The following is a 17,983-nucleotide window of genomic DNA, read 5'->3' as shown; positions in this document are numbered from 1 at the left end:
TACCTCTTCTCCTGTGGCGTCCAAGATTCCATCTCCTGCCTGGGCCCTCTTCTCAATTTCCCTTGCTCTGAGTCCCTCCTTTACAAAGCCGATGTCCGATAACAGCTCCGTGAATTGCCGCTTTAGGCTGGCCATTTCCTGAAAGAAGTGGGAAACCATCTCGGGGCACAGGTCTCAGCAAATCAAAGGTAACTGCAGTGTGTTTGCTTCAGTGGGTAGTAATGAGGCTCATCTGGGTTGATCAAATCAGGATGAAGATGATCTTGTCTGGTCATTTCCAGAAGGGCAGTTTTCACTCAGGCAAATTGGCAGACAGAGTGAAAGAGTTACACAGAAAGTCGCCAATTTCAGAAAACCCAAGGATCATTTATTTGACTTAATCACATTTTTAAAAAACACATTCATGGGATCTGGGGTACGTCTGACTTCCTGGAAATTCTAAGGACAGCAAAAAATGCAGTTTACTGTGTTTGTAGTTGACTTTGACCCCAGCTCAAGGTGCTGTGACATTGTCTGCTTTTTCCTGCTTGCATTTGTGCTTAGACTCTGGTAGCTCCTGACCGGAGCCTAGAGTGGTCAGAGTGCTCTTTCAGTGTGTGCGCGACGCCCCACTCACAACTTCCATTCTATTACCTCGTGAGGTCTCTGGCTCACCTATTCTCCTAGGAATAAGGGTATTATTAAGTGGTTTAGATTTAGACGCCCCTCTATGTACCTGAGCACAAGTGTGGAAAGAAAAGAACAGACCTCTTTCTCTTCTGGCTTCTGTTCAAGTATAGGCTGTGTATCAGCTGAGGGGGAAGGCGGTAAGGACTGTCAAAGGAACGGAGAGCTAAGCACTACCCTGTCTCTTGATGACAGTTTAAGTATTTTCTTGGAACGTCTCAAGTACATGTGGATAATATGGCAAAATAGAGCTAGGGCTTCTCTATCATGACAAGGTTTTAATTGATAATTTTTTTTTTAATGTTTAGTTTTGAACCAGAGAGAGACAGAGCATGAGCAGGTGGAGGGGCAGAGAGAGAGAGGGAGGCACAGAATCTGAAGCAGGCTCCAGGCTCTGAGCTGTCAGCACAGAGCCCGATGAGGGGCTTGAACTCATGAACGGTGAGATCATGACCTGAGTTGAAGTCAGATGCTTAACAACTGAACCAACAAGCACCCTTTAATATCTTTAGTGAGAAGAGGGAACTCTGATGGACCTTCAAGATCACAGCAAAATGTACATACATCCTGAAGAAAATAAATTTAGTAAGAAATGTAATTTAAAAGAAGTATCACTTTACACTTAAATACTAATGACTCGAGGAAAGATCTATTACTGCACCTCACATATAACACACCCTCCAGACCAGTGGGTCCCAACGCTGGCTGCGCCCAACAGACAACAGCCAGATGCTCAGGCCCCACCCACAGAGAGCCAGTTCTAACTGGCCTGGCGGGGGGGGGAACCTGGCCGTGTTTAGTTACTTTGTGAAGCCCCCTCAGGTGAAACAAACGTGATTGTCAACATCTGCTTTCGATGAATTTAGAATAAATCTAGAGCTTTTCCCCTCTCCTGCTGCCTCACCTGGAGGCAGAGAATGGAAGACGCTTCTGAGGTCTCGTACTTCATTGTAAATAACCAAATGCACTCACTCGGGCATTACTTCAGTGACTCTTTACTGAGCGTCAGCTGTGTGCTAAGTATGGTTCCTGGCACTGGGGATACAGTGTCGAGCAAAACAGTGAGGTCTTTGCTCTGACGGAGCTTCTGGGGTACAGAGATAAGTAACCAGGCAGTGGTAAGTTCTAAGGACATTAATTTTGTGTTCCACTCCAAGACCTCTTTTAATATGAAAATAAACTCCTTCCCTTGAAGGAAAAATAAGATACAAACAGGGAGGCAAACCATAAGAGACTCTGAAATACAGAGAACAAACTGAGGGTTGGTGGGGGTGGGGAAAATGGGTGATGGGGATTGAGGAAGGCACTTGTTGGGATGCGCACTGGGTGTTGGATGTAAGCAATGAATCATGGGAATCTACCCCTGAAGCTAAGACTACACTGTATGTTAGCTCACTTGACCAAAAAAAAAAAAAAAAAAAAAAAGTCCTTCCCCTTCCCAGCCTCAAAATTTCTGAGTAAAACGGATGCTTTGCAGGGATGTGTACCAGCATTATTCTGGCTTCTCAGATGACTGTGGGAAGGGGCCTACAACAGCATCACAGCCCTCTCCACTGTTACACAGAAGATAACAAACCCTGTCTTGTGCACTCATGATTGGCATCGTAGCCTCTGATGGCCATAAAAAAATTAACAAAATCTGGTTCAGTATTCGTTGTCTGGTTAGGTGGAGAAGGTAAGGAGTTGGGGATGGTCCAGAATAAGGCACGCATGTATAAGCATATACTTTCATACACTATTTCAGGGGTTTATGGACCCAGGTTAAGAATGCCTGGTATAGGAGCGCCTGGGTGGCTCAGTCGGTTAAGCATCTGACTCTGGCTTGGGTCATGATCTTGCATTTTCTGAGTTGGAGCCTGGGATCAGGCTCTGCACTGAGAACGCAGAGCCCGCTTCAAATCCTCAATCTCTCTTTCTCTCTGCCCCTCTCCGCTTGGTCTCTCTCTCTCTCAAAAATAAATAAATAAACATTAAAAAAGAAAAAAGAATGCCTGGTATAATCACTGAAAAAGCTGACTTCCGGTAGGCAGTATTCTGCAGTGCCTCTATTCTCCTATCTTCACATAAGAAACACAAATTCACTGAAAAGAGGAAAACGGGTCAGTTGGAAGGTTCAGCACGGAAGGCCTCGTGAGAGGATGTGAAACAGGAGTCTCTTTTACACAGCTGGTAAAGCCCAGCTATTCCAGAAATAACACTTTCAATGTCAAGGGAGGACAGACAAGACAAAGCCGCGACAGCCTCTGCTGCGCCCCTGCAATAAAAAAGGAGCGCCAACAAACTGCCACAGGACAACTCACCTGAAGAACTCTTCCCGACAGGAAGTTCTGTCTGCAGTAACTGTAACTTGCACGCATACCTTCTTTCATACTTAGCTGCCATCCCTAAGTTTTGAAGAAAATACAAGTGAACTTTGTTTTTACCACCAATTCTGGTAATATACCTCAGCTTTGAGGTTAGATAGTTACTTACCTTATATGCTCGCAGGAGGGCCAGATAGTCGCTGTTTGCAAAAGCAAATTCTAGCTTTTTCTGGTTAGCTTCCTCTTTTTTATCCCAGGGAGACACCTAAATGAGGAAAACCAGGTTTGAAGGGCACATTTTACCTGAGGGTTCTTTTCTATTTTTATTTTTTAAACAATCACTACCTTTTATTTTATTTGAAGTTTATTTATTTATTCTGAGAGAAAGAGAAAGAGAGTGAGAGAATGCACAAGCGAGTGAGGGGCAGAGACAGAGAGAATCCCAAGTAGGCTCCGCACTGTCAGCACTGAGCCCAATGGAGGGCTCAGTCTCACCGACCACAAAATCATGACCTGAGCGGAAACCAAGTGTTGGATGCTTATCCGACTGAACCACCCAGGTGCCCCAAGAATTTATTTTTAAATAATCTCCACACTCAACACAGGGCTCAAATTTACAATCCCTAGATCAAGAGTCACATGCTTTTACTGACTGGGACACCCAGGCGCCCCTACCTGAGGTTTCTAATGGCACTTTCCCATAGCCGAAGCCAGGTGCCTCGGGAAGTGTTTTATGTGGAACAAAAAGTAGACAGCGAGTGGCTGACTAAAGGTAATTGTGGTGATACCTTATAGTCTTATTTGCTCTTGTGAGTCTCTGCCCATCCAAACCAAACTCTAGCGGGTCTTTAGTTCCTTGTGGCAAGATGCCATCAAAGAGCTACTCATTCTAAGAGCCAGATCCAAACTCTAAAATTCTGTTAATTTGGGGGCACCTGGGTGGCTCCGTCAGTTAAACGTCTGACTTTTGATTTCATCTCAGGTCATCATCTCATGGTTCATGAGACAGAGCCCCATGCAGAGTCTGTTTGGGATTCTCTCTCTCTGCCCCTCTTATGCATGCTCTCTCTCTCAACTTAAAAAAGTTCTGTTGTCTCTGTCATATCTTTTTTTCCCCCTACAGATTAATATCTCTTATGAATATAGATGCAAAAATTCTTACCTAAATGATAAAAAGAACAGAGCTGGGAGACTCACATTTTTTTTTATTTCAAAATGTACTACAAAACTAGAACAATCAAGACAGTGTAGTGCCGGCATAAGGACAGACATAAAACTCAATGGAATAGAACTGACAGTCCAGAAATAAACCCATATATCTATGGTCAACTAATTTTTGTATTTATTCAATTTTTCTAGTAATCTCTACACCCAACATGGGGCCTGAACTCATGACCCTGAGATCAAGAGTCACACACTCTTCTGACTGAGTCAGCCAGGCGCGCCCCAGGGGTCAAGTGATTTTTGGTATGAATGCCGAACCCATTTAATGGTGTAATAGTCTTTTCAACAAATGGTACTAGAATAACTGTACAGTCATATGCAAAAGAATGAAGCTGGACTCTTATCTCATGCCATATAAAAAATTACCCAAAAGAGACTTAAGACTGGGGTGCCTGGGTGGCTCAGTTAAGCATCTGATTTTGGCTCAGGTCATGATCTCACGGATTATGAGTTTGAGCCCCGCAGTGAACTTTATGCTGACAGCTTGGAGCCTGGAGCCTGCTTCAGATTCTGTGTTTCCCTCTCTCTCTCTCTGCTCTTCCCCCACTTGCACTGTCTGTCTCTCTCAAAAATAAATAAACACTTTAAAAAAATAGAGCAAAGACCATAATGTAAGAGCTAAAACTATAAAACTCTTGGGAAAAAAATATAGGGATAAATGGGATAAATCTTCATGACTTTGGATCTGGCAATGGATTTTTTTTTTTTTTTTAGTGTAGTTGACACACAATGTTACATTAGTTTCAGGTATACAACATAGTGATTTGACAAGTCAATAACTGATACAATATGCTATGCTCACCACAAGTGTAGCAATCATCTGTCACTAGACAATTCTATTACAATGTCACTGACTCTGTTCCTTATGCCCTGCCTTTTGCTTCCCATGACCTACTCATTCTGTAACTGGAAGCCTGTATCTTCCACTTCCCTTCAGCCATTTTGGTAATGGATTCTTTAACTATGGCAGTGGAAGTCTGAGGAACAAAAAACTGGATAAACTGGACTTCATCAAAATTAAAAACTTTTGTGTTTCAAAGGACATATCAAGAAAGTGAAAAAGGTAACCCACAGAATGTGAGAAAATATTTGCAGATCATGTTTCTGATAAGGGACCTGTATCCAGAATGTATAAAGAACTCTTACAAATCAGTAATAAAAAGATGAATAACCTAATTAAAGATGGGCAAGGATCTAAATAGACATTTCTTGAAAGAAGATACACAAATGGCAAATAAGCAAATGAAAAAAATGTTCTCTATCATTAACTATTGGGGAAACACAAATCAAAACCATGAATTCACACCCCCTAGGATGATTATCATAAAAAAGTTAGATAACAACAAGTGTTGGTGAAGATGCAGAATAACTGCAACCTTGATAACATGCTGGTGGAATGTAATAGACAGCTGTGGAAAAAGAGTCTGGAAGTTCCTCGAAAAGTTAAATATAGAGTTACCATTTGATCAAGTAACTTTCCTTCAAATACTAAGACAAATGAAAACATATGCCTACATAAAAGTTTGTACATGAATGTTTACAGGCAAAGGAGGAAACGATCCCCAGTGCCCATCAAGTGCTGGATGGATAAACAAAATGAGGTAGGTCCATTCACAGGAAGATTATTTGGTAAAGGAACGAAGTACTGATACATGCTATAACACAGATACATAAAGGCATTATGCTAAGTGAAAGTCACAAAAGACCATATATTATATTATTTTATGAACATGAAATGTCTGGAGGAGGTCAGTCTGTGAAGGCAGAAAACAAACTGGCAGGTGCCTAGGGCCGCAGTAGATGAGGGATTAGAGGAGAAAAGGAGTGACTGCTAAGGGGTTTCTTAATGAGGTACTAAAAATGTTCTAAAATTGACCATGGTGAGGACTGCATAATACTAAAAACTTCTGAGTGTACAGTCTAAATGGGTGAATTCTATTTCAATAATGCTGTTTAGGGGCGCCTGGGTGGCTTAGTCGGTTAAGCGTCCGACTTTCGCTTAGGTCATGATCTCGTGGTTCGTGGGTTCAAGCCCCGCGTCGGGCTCTGTGCTGACTGCCAGCTCAGAGCCTGGAGCCTATTTCAGAGTCTGTATCTCCCTCTTGCTCAGACCCTCCCCTGCTCATGCTCGCTCGCTCTCTCTCCTAGAAATAAATTTAAAAAAACATTAAAAAAAAAAATAATGCTGTTTAAAAAAGTCAGTCCAGGGGCACTAAGTGGCTCAGTCAGTTAAGTATCCAACTCTTAGTTTCGGCTCAGGTCATGATCTCACAGTTCGTGGGTTTGAGCCCCCTGCTGGTGCAGAGCCTGCTTGGGATTCTCTCTCTCTCCCTCTCTCTCTGCCCCTACCTGCTCATACTCTGTCTCTATAAATAAATAAATACATAAACAAACAAATAGTGGTTCAAAATATTTTATGAAGGGGCACCTTTTGCTTGCTTGTATTTTCTGATTTAAAAAAAAATTTTTAATTTATTTTTTGAAAGAGACAGAGAGAGTGCAAGCAGGGGAGGGGCAGAGAGAGATGGAGTCATAATATGAAGCAGGCTCCAGGCTCTGAGCTGTCAGCAGAGGGCCCCATACAACAGCTCAAACCCACGAACTATGAGATCACGACCTGAGCCGAAGTCAGACACTTAACCAAATGAGCCACCCAGGTGGCCCATTCTGATTTTTCTTTAATGAGCAAGGATAGCAGATATCATAAAAAGCACATTTAGGTTATTTCAGTGAGTTGGATCTTTAGTTCGTAATCTTTATTTGGGGCATGGATTTCTTTGAGGATCAGACAAAAGTTAAAGATATCGTGACCTGAGGAATTCCCATATATCACCCTCAGAAGAAAACATTTAGGGGGCTCCCATAACCCTGAAGCCCTCACAGTCCCTCCCCTGGGAGACCTATGGACTCCAGTTTAGATGAATGCGGTGTACTTACAAAAGGAGACTTAAAAGCCAAGCTGGCGGCAATGGTGAGGGCAGGATCCAAGCAGCGGAAGATAGACCCAAACAGCATCAGTTTGCCGATTCTCACGTCCACCGGCAGAGAGGCCAGGTGATACCCTAGGGGGGTCAGCTTTTCATCTGGAGTTAATGCTCCTAAGTCTCGTAATCGTATTTTCGAGGCACGGAGAGAGTCTGTGTGTGGAGGTTCAATGAGCCGAGAGAAAACAGACTGGAGACTGTGAGTGCTAAACATCTCTAAAATTTTAATCCTACAAAAAGAAAAAAAAAAGTGTCCATTTTATTTCTGGAGGGATGACACAGAGGAGCAAGTTTCTTTCTTGAATGAAAATGGTTGCTAATTTCCAGGACACATGCTTTCATAAGCTAGACAATGCTAGGTGAAATACGTTAAAAAAACTCAACAACAAAAAAACTCTTATGTCTTCTAGTTCTAGCAATAAATTGCAGAAACACTTTCAAATCCTGAAACTTATGGGGATTCAGGATAAAACTGTCCCTATAAACTTTCTAAATGCTTCTCTCTACAAAATATGGGTTCAAATTATGAAACAAGTCAAATGATCCATTTACTCTTTCCCACATCTGAAATTGCAGAGTAATTGCTGATAGGGGCGCCTGGGTGGCTTAGTCGGTTAAGCGTCCGACTTTCGCTTAGGTCATGATCTCGCGGTTCGTGGGTTCGAGCCCCGCGTCGGGCTCTGTGCTGACTGCCAGCTCAGAGCCTGGAGCCTGTTTCAGTCTGTGACTCCCTCTCTCTCTGACCCTCCCCTGATCACGCCGTCTCTCTCTCTCTCTCTCTCCTAGAAATAAATAAAAAAATTAAAAAAAAAATTAAAAAAAAAAAAGAGTAATTGCTGATAAACTTAATCTGCATTGTGTCCTGCCTTGTGACATCTCTTGAAGACCTACTCATTTAAATTAAGAACTTAGGCAGTTTTCAGAAGAAAAAAATATATACACAAAATTTACTTATTTCACTTATAATTCCTTCTTAAGCTATCAACCTATGAACATAGCTGTGTTTTTACTAACGCATACATATTTGGTACCTAGCTTTCTCCCACTTCAACCACGTAGATATTTCACTTTCAGACAGGCATTGACAGTAATCCACTTACTTAGACTTCAAATGAAAAAAAAAAAAAGAAAGAAAAAACGATGAACCATGTTGGCCTAAATAATTTGTCTATTTCCCCACTGCCGTATGTCTGAGTTGTTTTTAAATCATATGTACCATGTATATTACATTTCCCCTCTCTCACTCCCTCTCATGGGTCATTCCACTGCCAAAGCTTTCTCCAGTCCCTTCACTCCTCCTCATCTGCACTGTTACTACCTTAGTTCAAGGCACGCGCCTGCCCAACTTCTTAAGACTGGACTGTGGACATTTAACAGCAGGACCTGGATCTTTATCCTACAGTATCTCCAGATCTCAGCCCGCACCCTGGCAAATGGAAAGCTTTCAAAATGTACCAGCTGGATAAGAGGAGAGCTGTAACATCTTTGTACAAGTAGCTTTTTTGCTTTGGGTTATTATTTTATGGGCATATTCCCTCATAGTGACTGGGCCAGAGGGAATGGATGGTTTGAGTTCTTACGTAATGCCAACCACATTTTCAGAAAGCTCGAACCAGATGTCCCCTAGCTTCAATAACAATTGAGCTTGATCATTCGTTCATTCAATCCTTTCTTATGATATTTGTTCTTGTTTGTTCATTAGGTAAATAATGATGTTTTCGAGTTGTTTTTGTTCACTTTGCTCTGATCACAAGACCGTAGACTTTTTACCTGTGATGATTCAATATTGGTGTTGCCTTTGGCAGAAATTTCTGGATAAATTAGATTGCTTTCCTGACTTCCAGATGTATTCTTAGGCTCTATTTTTAGGGTCATTGTTGGCAATGTAAGAGACCTTCGTGTGCAGAAAGTTAAATCGAATGGCAGAAGCAACACTGAAGAGCTTTCTTTGCCCACTCTTAGCAAAACGTCTTCTACTAAGAAAAATAAACCCACGGAACTTAGGGTGAGAAACATGTAGACCTTCTGGAAGCAGAACAGAAAGATCGAGATGTACCTCAGACACAGCTGTTCCAACGGCACTCTTTGTATTTCTGGTAGCTGCTGCTTTAAAAGCTGGTGATTGAAGTGATGGCTGGTGAATAAATGGAAGCAGACCCCGGAGGCAACACGGCCCGCTCGACCTTTTCTTTGCAGAGCATTGGCTTGAGAGACAAAAGTATCCTCTAGACTTTCCATCCCTTTGCTGGCATCATATCTATAAGAAAAAGAAAATGTAGAAAAGAGTTATTTTATAGAAACATGGCTGAGACACTACCTAGCATGGACAGAGTAAATGTACTACCTCACTTCCATAGAAGGACAGCGTCCTGTGTGCTCTGGGCAGAGTTCAGTTCCTGGTGGGAGCACACAGTGCTATTTTAAACGGTGTCAAGTGCTACTACATACAGTTCCTGAATCCAACCTTTTCTCTTTTTTTAAGTTTATTTATTTATTTAGAGAGAGAGAGAGCGAGCAGGGAGGGGGCAGAGAGAGAGGGGGAGACAGAGAATCCCAAGGAGGTTCCACACTGTCAGAGCAGAGCCTGACGTGGGGCTTGAACTCACAAACTGTGAGACTGCTTGGAGTGAGCCGCGATCAAGAGCCAGACGCTTAACTGACTGAGCGACCCAGGTGCCCCAACTTTTTCTCTTTTTATTCTTTTTGGTTATTTATTTTGACAAATAAAAACTGTATATAGGTGTACAAGGTGATGTTTTGCTACACGTACGCACTGTGAAACAATCACCACAATCAAACTCATCAACACATCCATCACCTCCTGTATCTCCTCTTTTTCACTCAAGCGCATGTAAAGCATAAGGAAAAAAGAGGAGGGGCGCCTGGGTGTCTCAGTCGGTCGGGCAGCCGACTTCGGTTCAGGTCATGATCTCACGGTTCGTAGGTTCGAGCCCCGCGTTGGGCTCTGTACTGACAGCTAGCTCAAAGCCTGAAGCCTGTTTCAGATTCTGTATCTCCCTCTTTCTCTGACCCTCCCCTGCTCACACTCTCTCTCTCTCAGAAAAAAAAAAAAAAAAATTAAAAAAAAAAGAGAAAAAGAGGAAAAATAACTAATTACTTCCAAGGTAAAGTCTTAAACCTTCCACCTCTGTTTGGCTTTAAGACTACAGTCCTGGTATAGAATCACTCATCTATACCCATATGCGGTTCTCATAAAATAGTTTTTCAAACGGTAATCCGTGCATCTCAAAAGCATTAGCCACTAACAGACGCGGCACTCAGCTAATGCCATCTTTCGCCCCTCCCTTGCACTGCCGAAAGAGAATACCTCTTTTCTTTCATTTTCCCAGAATCGATGACATAGACCACATCATCGATGGTTATGGATGTCTCAGCAATGTTGGTAGAAATGATAATCTTCGTTACACCCGCAGGGGGTTTTACAAACACAGCCTGCTGCTCTTCACTGGATAAAGATGAATGAAGTGGGTGAACCACGCATCTGGAAGGAAATAAAAGCACATTTAATATTCTGGCACAAAAGGCTGCAACTGGATGAATGGTGGGTGGATTTCTAGTAGAATTAACAACAGGACTCCAAGTATCAGCAGCTTCTCCAGAACTTGCCCTCAGGGTCCAGCTCTTCTAAATGGGAAGGTTTATCCTGAGCCTTACAAAATATTGACTCAGCTCTATGAACTAGAAATCTTGCACTGATTTGGGAAAAACTGGAGCGTAGCTCAGTAGTAAGTAATCAAGAGGACTATACAGCTGATGTTCTATAAGTAACAAGCCTAGCGCACGAACCAGTAGGGAATCATTTTTCCTCTACCTATAACTCCAGAGAACGAGAGGCAGAGGCAGTGATGGACGCTAAGCTGAGATACTGTAAGATATCTGTATATTCCTAGGGAGTGTTCATCTCTTCAGCAGCTGTCCCTTTAGATCTGAAAACACGTCTTGCTATTGGAAAAGGAACTGTTGCGGATTATCTTTTTCCCAAATGGTAACATTTCCCTGTTGTCACTTACACTGGCCTCTCCCCTCCCTCCGTGCCCAATCTGGTACCTGAAATTACAGACAATTTTGCTGAGTCACTACGCTAAGTGAAGAGAAATATTTGTATTTAATGGAATGGGAATGATTGGTTTTCTGGAACAAATAGGTCTGTCTACCTCCAGCTGGCACACACAGTTGTATTCCTGAGCAGTGACACCAGGGTCTAAACAGGGTGATGACTGTCAGAGCCATTCCGGTTATTCACCTTTGCATACACTGCAGATGATGAAGGACACAGAAAGCAATCAACTTACCGACTGCTGCGTCTGTTGTTGAACAGAGAATTGGACTGTAGCTGTTCATATAGCATTTTGATTTCTGCTAGTCCCGGTAAAAATACAAGTATAGCACCTGGGTATATAAAAAGAATCAATCTGATAGATGCAAAAAAGGAAAAACTTGTGTGGATTATAGAGCTATTTTAAATTTTTAAAAATGTAATAATCTGAGATTTTTCACTATCAATTTTCTTTTCTGGATGCCACTGTTTTTATCCATTTTCTGACTTAACTACACAAAATAAATGGGGTATTATTATCTTTCTACAAGAGGAAAACTGAAGTGTAGAAAAACATAACACTTTAAGCCATGTAAGAATCATTAGCAAAGCTTTTTTAAAAAAGATTTTAATGTTTATTCAGTTTTGAGAAACAGAGTGTGAGCAGGAGAGGGACAGGGAAAGAATCGGAAGCAGGCTGCAGGCTCTGAGCTGTCAGCACAGAGCCCAACACAGGGCTCGAACTCACAAACTGAGATCTTGACCTGAGCTGAAGTTGGACACTTAACTGGCTGAGCCACTCAGACGCATCTCATTAACAAAGCTCTTTAAATATACTTCTTCAGGGGCTCCTGAGTGGCTCAATCGGTTGAGTGTCGACTTTGGCTCAGGTCATGCTCTCACGGTTGGTGGGTTTGAGCCCTGCGTCAGGCTCTGTGTTGGCAGCTCAGAGCCTGGAGCCTGCTTCAGATTCTGTCTCTCTCTCTCTCTCTGCCCTTTCCCTGCTTGTGCTCTGTCTCTCTCTGTCTCTCAAAAATAAATAAACATTAAAATTTTTAAAAATACATACTTCTTCAGTGCACTGGGCACTGACATTCTGTTTCTACAGGAAGAGTTATCCTTCTAATCGTGCAAGGCAGGAAGACTACTCTCTATTAGAAAATAAAATCCATAAACATTTTACCACAAATGAGAACAAGAAAATACAATAGGCTGGTCAACCTGATAATCTAAATTCAGATAGTATGCTAGAGAAGGAGCACTTTAACTGACCATGCCCTATTAAAGGTTAATGGGCTTTTAAATTTTACATTAAAGAAAATCAGCAGTGATAACTGATTACAGAATATTTCTGTGCCAATAGTGGTCCCTCAGCAAGAGTCACCTTCTTCTGTGCTTTATTCAAAAAGGAAATTGACACCATCTTCACTAGCCCCTCCTTTATGCCTACAAATATTTATTGGGGGCTTATGTCCGCTCTGTGGTAGGTACAGTGGAATATAAACAAAAAATCTGCCCACAGGGAACTCAGGACCTATTATTTATCACAGTTGTTTGCTCTACTAAGTAAATAAGGAAACTAAATTATTACGAAAATGGAACTCTGAAGAGTGCAAAAGATATCTTTTGGGGTTAGTTTCAAACACCTCATAGTATACAAAGCATATTTGCACGCATTATCTCATTTGATCCTCACAGCTGCCCATTAAGAAGGTTATTAGTACCTTTAAAGTGACTCGGTAACTTGGCCAGGTGACAGAGTTAATGACAGTGGGGCTTGGACCCTGCTCTTTCCATTAGACATTGCATGTTCTCTCTACTAAAATATCACAGAATTTAAGAGTGAGCTAAGTCCATGATAAGACAGTCTATGAAAGGGAAAAATTTCTCCCTTTTTTCCCATTAATGGGGAGGAGGGACCCTCCATATCTGTATCTATCTGTCTATACATAGATCTTTAAGACACAGAGAAAGATGGCGCAAGCTGGGAGATGGGCAGAGAGAGAGAATCTTAAGCAGGCTCCATGCTTAGCGTGGAGCCTGATGTTGGCTTGATCCCATAACCCTGGGATCATGACCTGAACTGACATCAAGAGTCAGCCACTTGCCTGACTAAACCACCCAGGCGCCCCTGTCCGTATTCTGATGTGTCTCCGATATGCTCTGCCCTCACAGCTTGGCCATATGTATCAGGGTCATCATTGAGGTTGTTTTTTTTGTTTTTTTTTTTAAGTGGGGCTTGAACTCACGACCCCGAGATCAAGAGTCATATGATCTCCCCGCTGAGCCAGGGAAGAGGTGTCCCTTTAATATCATGAATATGTCAGCGTCCCTACTCACTACATGTACTGTGCTTTGAATTCAGGTAATTTCCTAACAGTTCTTTTGTCTGCTATACCTATCTTTTTTCAACAACAGTCTTTTCCTTTGGGGTGAAACAAGATTTCAGCCCAGTGATAATGCAGTAGCAAACACTGACTACCTGCCAACAGATGACAAACAAGGTACTTCAATCCTTTTACGTGGCTCACACGTCTCTCTAGAAAATATCACATAATGACTAAAGTCTAAGCAGTGGAGGACAGCCATTCCCATTTCTCTTAAGCACTGGGTAGGAAGCACATGATGGAACTGTTTGATCTACTGTTCAATTTACGATCCCCGAACAATGGCTGCATCTATTCACATAACAAATATTCCAGGTACTGTCCTAGGATCTGAGGAACACCGGGTGAATCCTTATTCTTGAGGAGTTTACATTCTATTGAAGTAAGCAGAGCTATAATTCCGGATAGTGTGCGGTGCTACGATAAAAATGAAAATTGGGGCGCCTGGGTGGCTCAGTCGGTTAAGCATCCGACTTCAGCTCAGGTCATGATCTCGCGGTTCGTGGGTTCAAGCCCCGTGTCGGGCTCTGTGTTGACAACTCAGAACCTAGAGCCTGGAGCCTGCTTCGGATTCTGTGTCTCCCTCTCTCTCTGACCCTCCCCTGCTTGTGTTCTCTCTCTCTCTGTCTTTCAAAAATAAATAAATGTAAAAAAAAAAAAAAAAGGAAAAAATCACTTTTGAATATGATAGAGAAAGGTTCTAAGTGGTCAGAGAAGACTCCTCTGAAGAGCAGATGTTGGACAGAAACCTGAATGATGTGAAGGATTCAGTTATGAGAAGATTTGGGGGGTAAGGGACTGCCAAGTGGGGTTAAGAAGGCCACTGGGATGGGAAGACAGTGAGTAAGGCGAAAGGAGTCATTGCCCTGTGCCGCAGTAGGAGCAATGATCATAGGAATAATAATGACAAAACATGTTATAATTATAATACTGTCATTTTTAGGAATAGTATCGACTGGGCATGAACTATATGCTACGCACGGTGCTAAGTGCTTTACATATGGTTTCTTTAAAAAAAAAGATTTTATTTTTATTATTTTTATTTAAAAAAATTTTTTAATGTTTATATATTTTTGAGAGAGAGAGAAACAGAATATGAGTGGGGGAAGAGCAAAGAGAGAGGGAGACACAGCATCTGAAGCAGGTTCCAGGCTCCGAGCTGTCAGCACAGAGCCCCATGCAGGGCTCGAACTCATGAACTGTGAGATCATGACCTGAGCCGAAGTCAGACACTCACTCACTGAGCCAGCCAGGCGCCCCTAAAAGATTTTATTGTTAAGTATTCTCTACTCCCAGTGTGAGGCTTGAACTCACAGCCCAAGATCAAGAGTCCCGTGCTCCACCGACTGAGCCAGCCAGGGACCCCATACAGATGGTTTCTTTTCATCCTCAAAAGAGCTTTATGTCAGAAGACTTATTGTTGTCTTCATTCCGCAACCAAGGAAACTGAGGCATAGCGAAGTTAAGGACTCTGAGACTACGCAGTTCGTGAGTAGCCGAGCTAGGACTTTATCAGACTTCAGAGGCTGTTGTGAGCCCTCCCGCCCTGTGACCTCCAGGTGCAGTCTTCCTGGGTGTCAAACACTCACTGCCAGACACCCATTTAGCCTGGGGCTGGGTGTTTAATACGTGGATCACCCACGCCTTCTTTTCAAATTGCTTCCTTTTGGGCTTTGTATTGTTAACATCTTTTTGCTCAGCAGGAACAAGAGTGCTGAGTGAAAGCAGTAGGTAAAACTCAAAAAGTAAAAGTAAAATCCACCCCCTCTGAAAAGCCTAATAAGCAACTTTATATACAACAGGGGGTGAAAAAGTGAGGGTGGGGGTGACAGCTCCAGGAAGGGAGGCGCCCCCACAGCACCCATTATCTCAGTAAGCGAGCTGCCTTCCCTTTCGCCGTCCAGCATCCAAATGATGAAGCGGTTACCTGGAGGGTAGGAGTGCTTTCCATCCACGATCCACTCTAACAAGGCCTCTATTAATTCCAGATTAACCTTTTCGAAATCCATGATGGACATAGTTTTGATGACTGATTTGCTAACACCTGGAAGAAAGGTAAAAATCAGAAGGCTAAGTATACCTTATTAAAGACGACGCTGCCTGTACACTAGGTGGGGCTCTGGAATCACCAACCCTGATGTTCATGAAATGAACTGGGTTCTTTCATTTCAGTCTCTCAGAAAGTACATGCTTACTAGAACTTTTTGCATGAAAAATGACTCAGAGAAAAGGCTTTTGGCTCTGCTAGAAAGGCCCAGATAGGCCGCTTTTTCCTTTCTTCCTTCCCCCCTTTTCTCCATCACACACTTATTGACCACTTAAATCCGAGAAATAAAGTTCAAAGACAAATATCCTTTAGAAACCCCTGCCAAATTCAATCAAGTCTTGAGTCAGATCAGATGGAAGTCCAGACAATAGTAATCTGGGGAAATCAACAGAGACCAAAGCTTTCACTGACATCTTTGCAACAATGACTCTTCCCCCCACCCCCCAAGTTTATTTATTTTGAGAGGGAGTGCGAGCAGGGGAGGGACAGAGAGACAGGGAGAGACAGAATTCAAAGCAGCCTCTGCACCGGTAGTGCAGAGCCCCACACAGGGCTTGAACCCGCGAACCATGAGATCATGACCTGAACTAAAATCAAGAGTCAGAAACTTAACCGACTGAGCCACTCACACGCCCCCAAACAGTGACTCTTAACCTTTAGGTTTCTTTGAGAAAATGACACAAGTTCTGGATCTTCCCTGAAAAATACATGTGATTTTAATGGCTTCGCCAACACCCGTGAAGTCTATCCACAGACTTCCAGTTTAAGGGTTTGTAGTCTCCTCCTAATTTATCTGAGGCCTAGTGAGAGATACAGTTCTCGGTGCTATACTATGAGCCCGAGCTCTTCTAAAAACAAATAACATATTCCTGGGGAGTTACTCTTTCTTCTTGGGCCCTTTTAATAGCCCATTACTCTACATGTAGTCTAACTGGAACAAAATGGTTGCAGGGAATATTATCAAAGAGAAGCTTCCTATATTATGCTAAAAAGTTGGAAAAGGGGCAAAAGCAGTTTCTAAACAATGTTGTTCTGCAGTGTGAAGCCTACGTGGGTCAGAAATGAAAGAAAGAAACAGGTTATATAAATAAGGGTGTGGCTGGGTATGGAAGGCAAAGAAGGAGTCATTTTTATCTGTCAAGATTCCAAAAAGCTAGACTTGACTTTTCTTTTTTTTTAAAGTAGGCTTCATCCCCAGCATGGAGCCCAACGAGGGGCTAGAAGTCATGACCCTGAGATCAAGACCTGAGATGAGATCAAGAGTTGGATGCTTAACCCACTGAGCCACCCAGGTGCCCCTAAAAAGCTAGACTACTTTTTCAGAAAGGAGAAAAGATCAGCTAACAGAAAAAAAGAGAAATCATATCATTAAAAAAAAATTTTTTTAGGGGTGCCTGAGTGGCTCAGTCAGTTGAGCGTCCCACTTAGGCTCAGGTTACAATCTGTTGGTTTGCGAGTTCAAGCCCGTGTCAGGCTCTGTGTTGATAGCCTGGAGCCTGGAGCCTGCTTCAGATTCTGTCTCCCTGTCTCTTTCTCTGCCCCTCCCCCACTCATACTCTGTCTCTCTCAAAAATAAATGAACATTAAAAAAAATTTTTTTTAATGCTCAGTATAGGGTGGACCCTCAAAAGGTGTTATCTGAAAGCCTATGAGTAATGCTAGAACTAGTGAATGAAATTTTGTGGATTTTAGAGGATATTTAAAGAGTCTCAAATATCTTTCCACAAATGGCTCATTAACTATAAAGGGAACAAACAGTGAACTACACAGGGGAGACAGGTAGCTGACATCTTAACCAAGTGATCAAAAACAACACCGCCAATAATGGGACAAATCAACGTCCTACGCATCCTGTTGTGATGTACCGAAAAGGACTCAACATTGTTTCTGTGGTTTTCCAAACAAAAATGAAACCCAAAAGTTTGGGTTTTCTAACCTAAATGGAATCATGGGGAAACATTAGACAAATTTAAATGAAGAAATATTTTTATAAAATAACTGGCCCAAACTCCTAAAAAAATGTCAAGGTCTTAAAAGAAAAATAAAGGCTGGGGAGTTTTCCAGATCAAAAGAAACTAAAGACACACAACAATGAATACAATTTGTAATTGTGGGTTGGATTCTGAGTCCCCCCAAAAAATAGCAATAAAGGACATTTCTGAGATAGTTGGCAAAATTAGAATATTGACTATGGATTAAATAATTATATTTTATCAGTTAAACGTCTTCATTTTGATCATGTCCTGTGCTTATGCTCTTAAGAAATACATATGTCCATTCTTGACTTCAGCTCAGATCATGATTTCCCGGTTCGT

The 17,983-nt window shown here is 42.2% G+C and overlaps 1 protein-coding gene across 4 annotated transcripts in view; it reads right to left on the bottom strand.

The window, feature by feature from the left end:
• The window catches only part of DHX57 (DExH-box helicase 57), a 54,040-nt gene that overhangs the window by 7,157 nt on the left and 28,900 nt on the right, over positions 1-17,983 (bottom strand). For all 4 annotated transcript variants that reach the window (XM_077764243.1, XM_077764246.1, XM_077764244.1 and 1 more), the window contains exons 13-20: positions 15,549-15,665; positions 11,491-11,587; positions 10,506-10,679; positions 9,234-9,434; positions 7,131-7,407; positions 3,139-3,234; positions 2,967-3,050; positions 4-138 (exon numbers count right to left, since the gene is read on the bottom strand). In XM_077764243.1, the coding sequence (XP_077620369.1) occupies positions 4-138; positions 2,967-3,050; positions 3,139-3,234; positions 7,131-7,407; positions 9,234-9,434; positions 10,506-10,679; positions 11,491-11,587; positions 15,549-15,665 (1,181 nt within the window). The remainder of the gene's footprint in view (positions 1-3; positions 139-2,966; positions 3,051-3,138; positions 3,235-7,130; positions 7,408-9,233; positions 9,435-10,505; positions 10,680-11,490; positions 11,588-15,548; positions 15,666-17,983) is intronic.

Source organism: Crocuta crocuta, unplaced genomic scaffold, assembly GCF_008692635.1.
Source record: "Crocuta crocuta isolate KB4526 unplaced genomic scaffold, BGI_CrCroc_1.0 scaffold164, whole genome shotgun sequence".
Lineage (NCBI taxonomy): Eukaryota > Metazoa > Chordata > Mammalia > Carnivora > Hyaenidae > Crocuta > Crocuta crocuta.
This window is presented reverse-complemented; position numbering and strand designations above follow the sequence as displayed.